The sequence below is a fragment of the Globicephala melas genome, chromosome 20, assembly GCF_963455315.2.
Source record: "Globicephala melas chromosome 20, mGloMel1.2, whole genome shotgun sequence".
NCBI classification, from domain to species: domain Eukaryota; kingdom Metazoa; phylum Chordata; class Mammalia; order Artiodactyla; family Delphinidae; genus Globicephala; species Globicephala melas.
In genome coordinates, this window is record NC_083333.1 from 45,517,387 (window position 1) to 45,532,270 (window position 14,884).

Consider the following 14,884-nt stretch of genomic DNA (forward strand, 5'->3'; position numbering starts at 1 on the left):
AGGCGCAGTGGCCCAGCTGGGGCAGAGAGCTCTGGGGTCCTTACAGCCACCTGCCCCCTGCTGGGGTCTGCAGGGATTTCAGTCTTGGTGCCTGTGAAGAGGCCCCTGCTGTGTGGTCCATTCTGGGTGCCAGAACTTATCAGCCCCATCCAGCTGTTTAATCATGTTATTAAGGTAGCTGTTGTTGCCATGGAAACTGTGTGGGTGGCAGTGGGGGAGGGGCTGTGGGCCCTCCGAGTGTGCCGCTGCCTGTTCTTCGGAATGGGAATTGGGGGCCAGTGGCTTGAGAAGGGGTCACCCATCGGGTTCTGTGGGATTGCAGGGAGTATCATGGGGTCCAGGAAGTGACCTCCACCAACTGTGTCATTTGCAATTAGCTTTGTTTGGGTCAGAGAGCCCCTCACATGCCTTGGTGTCAAAGAGAGAGCATCCCGGGTTCCTGGGCATACAGCAGCAGAAGTGGGCTTTGGAGGGTGACTTTCATTTATTTGTTCACTCATTCTTTCTTTCTTTTGTTCAACAAATGCATGGGAGTGCTGTGTCTGTGCTAGGAACTGTTCTAGGCAATGGGGAGTACGCTGGTCAGCAGAACAAACCCGTCCTCACGGAACACATATTCCAGTGAGAGAGGACAGAAAAACGATAAACATAAGAAATAATTCAATTATATACTATCCTAGAAAGTGATAAGGGCTATGGGGAAAATAGGACAGGCCAGCAGGGATGGGGATGCAGGAGCACGATGGGGCTTACAGTTCCAGTTTTCATTAAGAAGGTCAGGGTGGACCTCCACGAGAAGGTGAGATCCGAGCACAAGCTTGCAGGTGACCAGGGCACGAGGCACAGCACTGCTGGCTTGAGGCAGGCACAGGCCTGACATTTGGGGACCACACTGAGGCCAGGAGGCAGGTGGGATGAGAGAGGGGAGCGGGGAAGCTGAGGTCAGAGAGACAGGGGAGCAGATAATGAGGGTCTCGAGGCCCCCTTGGAGACTTTGGCTTTTACTATGAGTGAAATGAGGAGCCCTTGGCAGGTTTTAACCGGAGAAGTGACATGGTGCATCACTGAGACGTCTGGCTTAGGTTTCATGAAGACTTGTCTCCAGCTGCTGTGCTGGAGGAGACAGCTAGACAAGCTGCAGGCGTGGAAGCAGAGAGGCCAGAGAAGGCGCGACGCCACAGTCCATGTGAGAGCGTGGGGTGGAGAGAAGCAATCGGATCCCGGATGTATCGGGGAGATCCAAATGAAGATGCCTTTTTATAGATTAAAAAGAGTTGAATGTAGCCCTTTCATATCGTTCAGCCTAATAATTTGAGGGTAGAGTGGACAGGATTTGCTAAAAGGTTGGGTGTGGGCTGTGAGAGAAGGAGAAAGAATCAAGGACGACTCAGAGAGGGCTTCCCTGGTGGCGCAGTGGTTGAGAGTCTGCCTGCCGACGCGGGGGACACGGGTTCGTGCCCCAGTCCGGGAAGATCCCACGTGCCGCGGAGCGGCTGGGCCCGTGAGCCATGGCCGCTGAGCCTGCGCGTCCGGAGCCTGTGCTCCGCAGCGGGAGAGGCCACAACAGTGAGAGGCCCGCGTACCGCAAAAAAAAAAAAAGGATGACTCAGAGGATTCTGGGAGAAGGAAAGCATTGCCCTGCATCAAGGTGGGCAGGTTGGAGAAGGGGGGACGGGCAGGATTTCCGTTCTGAACACGTTGTGCGTGACGTGTCCTGTCGTTGTCCTAGCGAGCAGTCTGAGGTCAATAGTCTAAGGACACAGGCAAGGACAGGTACCCACTGTCTCCTGGAGAGGGCTCTGCCCAGCTGGGACATGCGTATCTGAAGGAAAGGAGCCCAGGCCGGATCTCCCTGTGGGTCAAAGCCGTCACCTGGTCCTCCCAAGACCTCTTGACTGTTGCCACAGTGGAACTTGTTTATGAAACCAAAACAAGGTCCCGGCAGCCTCTGCTCAGTCACCTGCTTCCTCCAGTGTTGTCCTATTTGAGTCAAGGTGCTTTGCTGTTCATTCTCCCCCCTTGCGGGGAGCTGGCTGGGATGCTGTCATTACTCCCATTACTGCGGAGACTGAGGTTCAGGGAGATGAAGTCTCCAAAGAGGCAGCCCACGCTGGGTCCTCTGCATCAGGGTTTGGTTCTCCTCGGGACCACTCCCTGCCTGCCTCAGAGAGCCCTGACCCTGACCCAGTGAAAGTGGTGATTCCTGGTTGTGCCTTTGAACTCAGGCTCCCGTCTACCTATACACTCTCTCCCTTGTCTGTCAACACACAGACCTTGACTCACAAGGTCAATCTGGGCTGTTCCTCATACCTGGCCCTGTGCTGGGAGCTGGAAGTTGCGGGGCAGGAGAGGAGAGGAATAAGAGTAGGGCCCAGTGTCTATCCTGAAGGGTTCACGTTGCTGTAGAGAGAGGATGTATTCACAGGTGCAGGTCCAAGCAGCACAGGGTGGGAGAGACCCCAGCTCGGTGCCACGAGGCCTGGGTGTCCGTCCCAGCTCCCAGCTGCCAGGTGTCCTTGGACCTGTTGCCAGAGCGGGGGGAGCCTGCCTTTTCTTTTGCCTGACATTGTTCGTCGTCTTCTCTTTTGGAATAATGACCACGTAAGTGCTATAATAAAATGCTACTGAAACATAAGGGGTGTTGCTCACTCTCAGCTGATAGTCACTTATCAGGCTGTTGAGAACATACAAAATAAAGCAAGGAAAAGCCCGCTGGAGGCTGGGGTGCCCCAGAAATGCTTTCTGTAGGAGGTGAAGCTCAGCTTGGGCCCAGAGAGGTTGGCAGTTCACTCCAGACCCGAAGACCAGATGGTCAGAGTTGGAGGTGGCCTTGGGCCAGCTATCTGGATGGCAACTAAGTGGATGGGATTAACGGGCTTGCCAAGCGTTAAAGCAGGGTGCAGCTGCCCCTTGACAGTGGAATGGATAAGTGCATGGGTCCGTTCATACAATGGACCAGGAGCAGAAATGGGGAGGGAGAATCCACACTCACACTCAGCGCCAGGGATGACACCCCCAAACGCAGTGCGGAGAGAAGAAGCCACACATGAAAGACCCAGGAAATGTGTGATTTCCTTTATAGGAAGGTCCCACGCGGGCAAGATCACATGTTGTTGGAACTCAGCGCAGTGTTCTTCTGGGATGAGGAGGGTTTGGAGGGGGTACAACAGGGGCTTCTGGGGGTTGGCAATGTCCTGTTCCTTGATTCTAGTTCTAGTTACACAGGCGTGTTCAGTGTGTGAAAATTCACTGAGGTGTATACTTAAGCTGTGTGTACTTTTCTGTAAGTATACTATACTTGGCTAAGAAATGGGGTTTTTTGTTTTGCGGTACACGGGCCTCTCACTGTTGTGGCCTCTCCCGTGTGGAGCACAGGCTCCGGACGCGCAGGCTCAGCGGCCATGGCTCACGGGCCCAGCCGCTCCGCGGCACGTGGGATCTTCCCGGACCGGGGCACGAACCCGTGTCCCCTACATTGGCAGGCGGACTCTCAACCACTGCGCCACCAGGGAAGCCCAGAAATGTTTTAAAGAGGAAAACAATATGGGCCAGGGCACCTGTCTCCTCTCTCCTGGTACAGCGTGATCAGGCCTACAGGATAACCCCTCTCTGTGACCCTGTGCCCAGCCCAGGGCCATGTGCCCAGTGCCTCTCTGTGACCCTGTGCCCAGTACTTAGCAAGAGTCTTCTGGTCCTAGGCTCGCATCGCTTGAGCGACTACTGAGTACACGGCTCTAGATTTCAAGATGTACACAGTACAACCTCTGCCCTCCGGGATTTGAGTGAAACGCCCCAAAGAAGCATGTGCCTGGACCTCATGCTCCCCAGGGGCAGGGACGGGTCTGTTCCGAGTGTGCCTCCCCCCCACCCCCGCTGCCTGGCTCATAACAGGCCTTTATCAGAGCGTCATCAAGTGGAAGACGTACTCCAGAAGGCGGCTCCGTCGTTAGGTGCTGACTTCAGAGCAGGAAGCGTGCTCAAGATGGGAGAGGTGGGTCCTAAGCCGGGCCCACCGCCCTTCCCTGTAGGGATCTTGACAAGTGGAAGAAATAGGGACAAGGCTGAGCGAAGGTGTAGGAGTGAGACTCTCAGAGCAGATTTATAGTGAAGTGAGTTTGGCAGTGGGGGCGGGAGCAGTGGGAAGGCAAGGAGGGGTGCTTGCACTTGGCTCCAGGGGCAGCAGGAGCCCCTGCAGGTCTGGGGCCATGAGGCAAGGGGCACAACGCTGCCTTTCAGGAATCTCGCAGCCATGCGCAGGTGCTTTGGAGGCAGAGGGCTGACTCAGATGGGATTAAAGAGTGAGGGTAGGCTGAGGAAAGGGAAGCAGGGTGTGCAGACCACTCCATGAAATATTTTCTTAAGGTGGGATAACTCAGGCACATAGATAGTTTGATAGTTCACATAGATAGATAGATAGGTAGGTAGATAGATAGTTCAAGGCCAGTTGTGGGACTTGAATGCCATGCTTAGACTTTGTCTTCTAGTCAGTAGGAAGCCACTGAAGGTTTAGGGGCAGGGTGTAAGATTATCCTTTTGTTTATTCATTTATTCAACAGATGTTTAAGTTATTTAAGCAAATTTTTGCTGAGCACCTACTATGTGCCGGGCACTGCTCTAGGTACTTAGGATACATCAATAATGAAACAAGATTCTTTCCTTCAAGAAACACACATGCCAGCAGAAAGAGATGAGAGAAAACATAATAAATTTCTAAATTATGTAGCATGTTAGAAGGTGGTAGGTATAGGGAAAAGAAAAAGCAGAGAAAGGTTAAGGGAGTGGACTGGGAATGCTGGGGGTAAGGTGCAAGTGAAATATGAAACCGGGTGGTCAGCCTAGGCCTCAATCAGAAAGAAAGACTTATGGATGTCTAAGGGAGGAACGTTCCAGACAGAGCAGCCAGTGCAAAGACCCTGAGGCAGGAACACGCCTGTTATGTTCAGGAATAGCAATGAGGCCACTGGCTGGAGTGATGTAGGAGAGGCGATGAGAGAGGTCACAGGTTGGCGGGAAGGGACGCTGTGAGGGGCCTTGTAGGCTCTTGTACGATGTGTAAAGTGGAGATGTCCAGTCGGCAGTCGGATTTAGAGTTGGGGATATGTAGAGTGATGGGGTAGAGAGATAAACTTGGGAGTCATTGGCATGTAGGTGAGACTGGAAGAGATTGCCCTGGGGGTAAGTGCAAATGGAAAAGGAAATGGAGAAGAGGAAAGGACTGAGCTCCGGGGCACTCTGATGCCAAGCAGGGGAACCAGTAAGGAGACTTAGAAGGAAAGACCAGGGAGGAAGGGGAAGACCAGGAGAGTGTGGGCAGCCATCTGGGCCCATAGGGCATGGAAGGGAAGAGACCAGAACCCCGTGGAAATTGCTCGGGAAGAGGTGGGGGCCTGGGCTAGGCTGATGGCTGAGGGGCCAGGTGGGAGGGGCCTCGTGGGAAATGTTATCATCTCAGTGTTACCCTGGAAGAAACTAAGGCCCAGAGAGGTGAAGGTCAAGCGTCTTGCCTAAGGTCACACAGGTATTGAAAGGCGTAGAGCCAGTCGTAGTGAACAACATTTATATAGTCAAAAAAGTGTGAACTGTGAATACTTATTTAACAAAAGCCTGTTATGTTTCTACATGGAAAGTTGAGGAAGTTCAAGTGGAGAGAATGTAAGAGAGGTACAGCTTTAACTTTCAGAACAAAAGAAAAGAGTGATTATCAAATAGTGGTAGGTCATGTAACGATATTAAAAGCAAAAATCATGGAAGTAGCTACCAGAACAAGTTAGCATATTTGAACATACTTACCCCTGGAAAGTGAAACTAGGGGTGGGGAGTGATGAGGCAGGGTACCATTTTCTTTTCATGTACCTTTAGAATTATGTGCATGTTATAACTTTGACAAAAATAAAAATGACAATTATTTAAACTGGCGGTTAGAAGGTAGAGGGTTCTATCTTCTGGTGTTGAGTTGTCTCTAGGTGGATGGGATTGTGGGTGAGGTTTGGGTTTTTTTTTGGCTGCCTTGGGTCTTCGTAGCTGCGCGCAGGCTTTCCCTAGTTGCAGCGAGCAGGGGCTACTCTTTGTTGCGGTGCATGGGCTTCTCATTGTGGTGGCTTCTCTAGGTGCGGAGCACGGGCTCTAGGCACACGGGCTTCAGTAGTTGCGGCACGTGGGCTCAGTAGTCGCAGCACGCGGGCTCTAGAATGCTGTCTCAGTAGTTGTGGCACATGGGCTTTGTTGCTCTGCAGCATATGGGATCTTCCTGGACCAGGGATCGAACCTGTGTCCCCTGCATTGGCAGGTGGATTCTTAACCACTGCGTCACCAGGAAAGTCCCTTTTTTTTTGTTAGTTGTTTATATTTTATGAGTTTCTGTAAAGACAGTCTAATACTTTGCAAGAAGGGAAAAAAAGATTAGTCAAAGTGGCCTTGAGGGAAAGTCTTGGTAAAATATGTGTTTGAATGCTTTCCCCCATCTCTTTCCGGAAAAGTTCTTAGGTGCAAAGACAAAAGCGGTCTTGTCTGGACTCAGTGGTTCCCCAAGACACGAGACTGTCAGTGCTAGAACCAGGACAGTTCTATGCAAACTGGGGCGGTTGGTCACCCCAGCTTTGTTTACAAAGCTCTCTCCACATCCCCTTGCTCCTTTGAGTTCACACCCACTGAGGAGGTAGGTGGCGCAGGGATGCTGCCCCCAGTTTAAAGGAGAGGGAACTAAAGCTCAGAGAGGCTCCCCGTCCCTTCCCTGGGAGAGCCTTAGAGAGAAAGTGGGCTCTGCAACCATGTGCACATATTGCTTTGATAAAATTAAAAATTAGTTTAAAATAAAAGAGCGGAAATCTAGAATGACAGAGAGCAGACCAGTGTCTGCCTGGGAGGGATGGGCCGCAGAGGGGCACGAAGGAACTCGTGGAACGGTGGATTATTCTCTATCTTTATGGCGGGAGCAGTTTTGCAGGTGTGTACGACTGTCACTCACTGGACTGTGCACTTCAAGTGGGTGCAGTTTATTGTGCTTAAATTAAACATCAGTTAGAGAGACAGAGAGAAAATATGAGGAAATGGAGCGCCCTTAGCCTCCTGGAAGAGCTCACACTCGGGACAATGCCTGCTGGTTTGCACACTTCGACTTTCATATTCACACACCTTCTGACGCCCAGAGCGCATGGGGCAGCTCTCTGGCCCAGCCCCCTCCCTGGAGCGTGAGCCCAGGGCTGCACAAGGCTGCCCCTGAATTCTTCTCTTTGTCCCCAGGACTCCAATCTGTCCGTGCACACGGACAACCCGGACTTCACTCCCTGCTTCCAGAACTCCGTGCTGGCCTGGGTCCCCTGCATCTACCTGTGGGCTGCCCTGCCCTGCTACCTGTTCTACCTGCGGCACCGCCACCAAGGCTACATCGTTCTCTCTCGCCTCTCTAGGCTCAAGACGGTCAGCGGCTCAGGGCTCTCCTGCGGGTGGGACCAGGACCTAGGAGAGTCTCCTTTTAATGGGTCCCTTTCCCCACCCTCAGGAACTGGTCTGGGTTCCCCAGCCTCACCCTCCCTGTGCTCAGGGCCGTGGCAGCCTGCCAGTTGGGCTGAGATAATCTCTGCTTGGGGAAATTCAATCAAGTTCCCCAGCAATGCTCTCTCCCCACCCTGGAGAAGCTTCTGGCCAGTGCCCAGCCCAGCCCTTGGGGGCAAACCTGGGCAGGTCTGTTGGTTTCAGGAGCAAAGGCTCCTCCCCAGTGGGGACCATCCCTTTCTTTGGGGATGGAGGCCCCAACATGTGCCCTGTTCATAGGCCTTGGGCGTCCTGCTGTGGTGTGTCTCCTGGATTGACCTCTTCTACTCCTTCCATGGCCTGGTCCACGGTTGGGCCCCTGCCCCCATCTTCTTTGTCACCCCCTTGGTGGTGGGGGTCACCATGGTCAGTGTGGGACCAGGGAATCTGGGTTGGGGAGGATCTCCAGTGGGTTGTGGGATTGTGATGGGGGAACCATGGGCTCTGAGGAGAAGGCTGGACACCTTAGGAGTGGGTAACCCCAGAAACGTATGGCCATGTGGCATGGGGAGGAATGGAGGCAGGTCCGGATGTGCGTGCTCCGGCCCAGCCTCCCCTGCCCTCCCTGCACAGCTGCTGGCCACCCTGCTGATCCAGTATGAGCGGCTGCAGGGGGTTCGGTCTTCGGGGGTCCTCGTCATCTTCTGGTTCCTGTGTGTGGTCTGTGGCATCATCCCCTTCCGTTCCAAGATCCTTTCAGCTTTGGCACAGGTAAGCGGAAGAGAGGAACCTGCCAGGTCCCCTGCTGTCTAGGGATTGTCCCCAGAGCTCAAGGTCACTGCTGGGTCCCAGGCTCCTCTCTTCTGCCCCTCCCCAGCTCCCTCCTCTGCTGTTCAGTCCTTTTTGTGTCATTCCCTACTTGTACCTCTGCTGAGAAGCAGACTGGTGAGCCGGGTGAGGACCGTTGTAACCCAGGGGAATGCAGCGAGATGCAGCCATTGTTGGCTGTTCGTGGGAACGTAGCAGCCACCACCAAGTACGATGTCCGTTCAGTGAGAGCAGGTGCGCAGACACGAACGGTTCTGGCTTTCCTGGAATCCCGTTGTCTTGTTCTCCCTTTTCTCCCACCTCCCTCAGTTCCTGGCCTTCCTCTGGATCTTCAGTGGTGCGCGGGCGTGGTAGGAACACTGGGGATCAATCTAGTGTCTCCGTTTCTCCATCTCAAGAGGAGGCAGTCAAGTATATTCATAGGCGCACAGGCTGGGAACAACCCACTTACTCCTTGTGATCTTGGGCAAATTCCTGAGTCATCTAGAGTCTCATTTCCTCAATTGCAGACTGAGAATCATAAGATTTCCTACCTGTTAGGGAGGGTTAGACAAGGTGATGTAGATGAGCAGGGCAAGTCTCCACAGGACAGTGGACCCCCTATGACCTTTCCCGTCTCTCAGAAGCCTCTGGGCAGGGGGACCCAGGTACCCACTTTTGCTGACTTCTACCCCAGAGGGGTCTGGTGCCCCAAAGGACTCCTTGGGGCAAGGGCTGCAGGCCCAGGGCTTCCCAAGCTCTGATGCTGCTCTCCTTTCTCCCCCAGGGCAAGATCTCAGACCCCTTCCGCTTCACCACCTTCTATATCTACTTTGCCCTGGTGCTCTCTGCCCTCGTCCTCTCGTGCTCCAGGGAGAAGCCACCGTTTTTCTCCCCCAAGAATATCGACCCCGTGAGTCTTAATGGAGGTGGGTGGTGGTGGGGGTGCCACAGCCCACCCCTCAGCCCAGCCATCACCAGCATCCCCCATCCCTTCCAGTTCATTCCATCTTCATGGCACCTCCACAGTGTGCACACTGGGACTTGGAGCAGGAAGGAACGGGGCACCCTCCTCCCTCTGCTCTGCCTAGAGAGGGTGGTGTGCCCTCCTGATGTCCCCTGCCCCACTCTTGCACCTTCTAGAACCCCTGCCCCGAGGCCGGAGCTGGCTTCCTCTCCCGCCTGTCTTTCTGGTGGTTTACAAAGTGAGTTGGCTCTTCCCCAAGCCTGGGGGCCCAGGGGAGGGGGAATGGGGACGGAGAGTTGGGGGATGAGAAAGAGGAAGGGGAGCAGGCCAGGAGTCCAGGGGCCTGAGGAGCTGTGAACCCCAGCGGGCGTGGGGCAGGCGAGGGTGGGAAACCCGTCTGTTTGAGCTGGGGGCTGAGTACAGAGGCCGGTCCTGGTCCAGTTCTGATCCCAGGGCACAGGCCTGACCTGTGTCTCCAGGCCGTGGGGACGGGCCTAGGGGCCTAGAAGGAGACCGTTAGTTCCCAGCTCTTTGGTCAGGGAGAAGCTTGCAGCTGTCATTCCTTGGGCGCCCCTCAGAGCAGCTAGAGCAGGAGAAATGTGTCTGTGACCTGGGTGACAGCCCGTCAACCATATTGTACTGAGGAGGCTCCTCGGGCTGGGGCTCCATCCAGCAGGACTTGTCATCCTCCAGGGCCGCAGCCAGCATGGATTTTGTCATCAGTGCCCAGGAGTCAGTGGGGCATCTGGGAAGGAGTGAGAAAGGGCTGGGAGTGGGAACTTGGGGTGGGAGGCAGTGACCCCCATCCTGCTCACTGTGCGAATAAAGGAACACTTTCCTTGGCCACAGCTCCCTAGGGACACCCTCCTCTCTGGAGACCCTTGTCCCCAGGCTGCTAAGCTCTGACCCAGGCTGGTGCTGCCTGTCCACTCCAGGTTGGCCATCCTCGGCTACCGGCGGCCCTTGGAGCAGTGGGACCTCTGGTGCCTGAACAAGGAGGACCGCTCCCACGTGGTGGTGCAGAGGCTGCTGGAGGAGAGGAAGAAGCAGCAAGAGCGGGGGGCGCGGTGAGGCGCCCCTCCTCCCCCGTCCCCGCGCCCCCTACCCCCACCCCTTCATACAGCCCAGGTCTCCTGCAGGCCAGGCTGGTAGACCCAGGAGATCAGATGGCTGGGCGTGGGGAGAAGAGCAGGTGCAGGTGGTCCTGGGATGGGCAGCTCAGGCCGGGGTCAGCTCTCCCAGCGCTACTGATGCTGGAGGACGGCTGGCACTTTCGTAGCACTTATGCCGTCCCAGGCATTGTCCTCATCGTGCAGACTAACGCGGTTAATCTCCGACAGCTACTGTGCAGGTTCTATTGCCTTTGTGTTCCGGATGAGGTCACTGAGGCACAGAGGTTTGATGACGCACCCAAGGTCCCCTAGTTGGTGGTGGCAAAGCCAGAATCCACACCGGCCGTCTGGCCCCACAGCGCTCACCACTGCCCTGCCCTGCCAGGGACTTCCCTCAGGAGGGGAAGGGCTGGGGGAGGAAAGTTGAGGCCAGCGCCCCCTCTCAATCCTGCTTCCTGCGTGGAGGCAGTGGCTGGAAGAGACGACCCTGTGGCTAAGGGCCTGCCCACTGGCAGCCTGTCTCTGGCCGACTACCCAGCCAAGGAAGCTGAGGCTCTGAGCCCTTCTTCTTCACCCACGTCCTCCCCCGCCCCGCCCCCCAGGACCGAAACCCCTTCCACCCGCAACCTGGGACCCAGAAATCCCATGCTGGTTCCGCCTGAGCCTCTGATGGCCGACTGGCTGTGAAGGAACCGGGGACATGGACTTGCTCAGCAGTGTCTTGGGCCCATGGCTTGGAGCCTCTGGAAGACCTAATGGCCCCCAGGCTGCCTGCTGCACCCCCTCTCTGTCCCTCCATGCCACCTCCACTCCCTCCCTGCTCAGCTTGCCAGTGACTAGGCCACTAGCCAGCCCTGCCCATGTCTCCCTTCTTTTTTTTTTTTTTTTTTTTGCGTTACGCGGGCCTCTCACTGTTGTGGCCTCTCCCGTTGCGGAGCACAGGCTCCGGACGCGCAGGCTCAGCGGCCATGGCTCACGGGCCCAGCCGCTCCGCGGCATGTGGGATCTTCCCGGACCGGGGCACGAACCTGTGTCCCCTGCATCGGCAGGCGGACTCTCAACCACTGCGCCACCAGGGAAGCCCATTATGTCTCCCTTCTTGTCAGCATCCTCCTGGAGCCAGCCCTGGGCGGGGCATGGAGAGGGCCACAGGTTGGGAATTGCTGGGTGTATAGTCCTTGAGGAGCAGTTAGGGCACCCCTTCATATATCCTCTAGCACCTGAAGACACTTGGGGATTCTCAGCTGGAAAGTCTCATTGTCCTTCCCCCTCCCAGTTCTGAGAGCCAGCGAAGAGCTCCCCCTCCTACCTGGTCCTCACCAGCCCCGGTGGCCCTTGGCTTCACGGAGCCCATGTGCCCATTCCTACCCACTGCTCCTTCCTCCCCGGACCAGACACCAGGCTGCGGAGGCTTCTGGGAAGAGACTGTCCAGCGAGGGAGAGGTGCTGCTGGGGGGCCGGCCCCAGGCCCGGGAGCCCCCCTTCCTGCGGGCCCTGATGGCCACCTTTGGCTCCAGCTTCCTCCTCAGCATGTGCTTCAAGCTGGTCCAGGACCTGCTGTCTTTCATCAACCCACAGCTGCTGAGGTCTCTCTCCATGCTCCCTCCCACGCAGCCCTTCCCGGGGCAAGGGGCTGGCTGGCCGGCCGGCCTCGGGGACAATGGGTAGAGAGAAGAGCCCCAGACCAGGAACCGAAGGGGCTCTCCCCACTTTCTGTGCGACCTTTGGCGAGTGGCAGAGCCTCTGCACCTCATTTCCCCATTTACATCCAACTTATCTGGACTAAGTACAACTGCCAGGTACCCTGATGTATACATTAACATACATTCTCTCTTTAAGTCCTCCTGACAATCCTACAGAGAGGTGCCCTTTTCCCGTTTTACAAACAAGGAAGCAGAAAAACGAAAAACAATCCAGAAAATGAGGAAATAGGAACTCAGAGAGGTGAAGTGACTTGGCCAAGGGTACACAGCTGGGAAAGTTGGATTTGAGTCCAGGGCTCTGAACTCCATCTACGGTGCTCTTTCCAGATGATAGGCTCCGCCATCTATCACGTGAGTGGCTTGGGCTAGAAAGAGCTCTCAAATGAGGGGATGGGAAGGAGCTAGCAGCTGAGCCCTCAATCCTTTGGCCCTCCAAGCATACATTTGTGCATTCATTCATTCAGTGAACATATTTTGAGCCCCCAGGTCCCAGAATGGTGCCAGACACTAGGTATACAAAGATAACTAAGATATGGTCTTGAAGTCTTGTGGGAGAAACCAATGTGTAAGTCTATTAGAGCACAGTGTGGGCGGAGGTGTACTTAGGTGTCTGAAAAAACCCCAGAGGAGCAAGGAAGCCAGCCTGGGAAGGGGCAGGGTACACTTGCCAGCCAGAGAGCTTATCAAGTTTGGAAAGACAGGCAATTTGCTGACTAGGTGAGGAAGGAGGGGAAGGTGCAAAGTCACAAAGGCCTGAAACAGCATAACTCAGGAACTCCAGGTACTTCTGAATGCTGTGGCGGCGGTGGGGGGGGGGGGGGTGACCAAAGTGAGGGGCAGGACAACAAAGGGAGGGAGGGAGAGCTAAAGAAATCCTTGAAAGATTTGAAGCCAGGGAGGGGTGTCTGGTTTTCATTCTGGAAGGATCCCCTGCCAGTAGTGTGGGGGAGGCAGGGCAGGGTGGCCACATGGAAGTGGGCCAACCAGGTCCAAGGAAAGTCCAGGTCAGGAATGAGAAAGGATTCAGGAGCTACTCTCTGGAAATGAGTGTTGGTGCCAGGGAGAGGGAGGGGAAAAGGTGACCTGGGGTCTGGCCTGGGTAGCTGGAGGATGATGGACCTTTTCCTGAGATGGTGAACTCAGCAGGAAGAGAGACCTGGGCCCTGGGCAAGGTGGTGAGGGGCATCTTGGCCATTTTGGGCCTGAGTTGCTGGAGATTCCCAGCTAGCTGGAGATCACATTTGCAGAGGCAACGGGTGGAAGCCCAGGGTCCCATATCTGTGGCTAACCTCTCCCAGAGAGCCCGTGCAGAGGGCCCAGACAGAGCCCTAGGGCATTCTGACAGGTATGGGTGAGCAGAAGACTAGTGTGGGGGGACGAAGTGGGGAAAAGAACCCAGATTGTGGAGCAGGGCACAGAGAACCCTTATGGGGGAAGGTGTGGTCTCCAGTGAAGCAAGCTGACCAGTGAAATAGAGCCTGAGGAAGGCAACGTGGAGTTTGTGGGTGACTTTGCCAAGAACAGAGGCTGCGACACAGGGGAAGGGCCTGAGAATAGGGTTTCTGCAGTGGAGATGGGGCCAGTGGAGGTCTAGAAACTTCCTACAAAGGTTCTTAGTTTTCTAGGGTAACAGAGTACCACAAACTGGGTGGCTGAAAACGGAAATGTGTTCTTTCACAGTTCTGGAAGCCAGAGGTCTGAAATCAAAGTGTCAGTGGGTAGGTTCCTTCCAGAGGCTCTGAGTGAGAATCTGTTCCACGCCTCCCAGGTGCTGGTGGGGCTGGCAGTCCTTGGCATTCCTAGGCTTAGAGACTCATCGCTCCTATCTCAGCCTCCATCTTTGCATGGCATCCTCCTGTGTGTGTGTGTCTGTCTGTCTGTCTGCCTCTGTGTCTCTGTGTGCAAACCTCCCTCCCTTTTCTCTTATAAAGACACCAGTCACTGGATTATGGGCCACGCTACTCCAATATGACCTTATCTTAACTTGATTACGTCTGCAAAGACCCTGTTTCCAAATAAGGTCACATGCACAGGTACCAGGGGTTATGACTTGAAATGTCTTTTGGGGAGTTACACCCAACCCACAGCAGAAGAAGCCTGGCCATGACTATGGAGGTTGCTCCATGGGGCCAAGGGGAGGTTTGTCCTAACATGGAAGACACTTGGTCATGTCAGTCGGCCAAGGCACAGAGCTGCCAGTGGAGAGGAGGATACTGAAGACCAGGAGAAAAAGGGGGCCAACGACGAAACACGTTCCTGAGGAGGCAGGTGGGATCCAGGGCTTGGGGGGCAGGACCCGGCGTGGAAAGTTGAAAGGACGCCTCCTGTCCTGAGGCAGGACGAAAGGAAGAGGGCAAGTGTTTGCAGGGAAGATTTAAGTGGGCAGCTGCTGAGAGAGGTGGGGGGTGAGGACAGGTGAGAGGATAAGAGGTGAAAAGGACTGCGGGAGAGGAAGTAGATTAGGGCCCCGGAGAAGGTCACTGGGCGGCGTGGGAAGTCGCTGATATTGAGATGGGTGGATTTGAGGGGCGAGGGTCTGTGTGGTCACGCAGTGGACTTCAGAGCCCTCGGCAGCCCAGAAGAAGGTGCAGGAAAGTGTAATCAATGGACATGTTGCACTGCTTCCTGCCACATGGTCCAAGGAGGCAAGAAAGGCAGGCCGGTGAGGCAGGTGGCCAGAGGGTGATAAAGGGGTGGGTGGCGGGGGGCCATGGTAGGCAGGAAAGGAGGTGGAGGCAGAAAGGAGTAAGGGTGGAGGGCTTGAGGCAGCTCTGCGCCAAGTCCCCCTGGTCTGGGTGGGGGTGTGGAGGGCCAGCAGCCTCCCC

The 14,884-nt window shown here is 55.4% G+C and overlaps 1 protein-coding gene across 1 annotated transcript in view; it reads left to right on the forward strand.

Annotated features, from left to right (window-relative positions):
• The first annotated feature begins 742 nt into the window (after positions 1 to 742).
• Positions 743 to 14,884, forward strand: part of ABCC3 (ATP binding cassette subfamily C member 3) — a 37,489-nt gene continuing 23,347 nt past the window's right edge. The window contains exons 1-8 of the mRNA XM_060291241.1: positions 743 to 799; positions 7,240 to 7,416; positions 7,771 to 7,896; positions 8,104 to 8,241; positions 9,065 to 9,190; positions 9,421 to 9,482; positions 10,180 to 10,311; positions 11,751 to 11,942. Coding sequence (XP_060147224.1) covers positions 743 to 799; positions 7,240 to 7,416; positions 7,771 to 7,896; positions 8,104 to 8,241; positions 9,065 to 9,190; positions 9,421 to 9,482; positions 10,180 to 10,311; positions 11,751 to 11,942 — 1,010 coding nt within the window. The remainder of the gene's footprint in view (positions 800 to 7,239; positions 7,417 to 7,770; positions 7,897 to 8,103; positions 8,242 to 9,064; positions 9,191 to 9,420; positions 9,483 to 10,179; positions 10,312 to 11,750; positions 11,943 to 14,884) is intronic.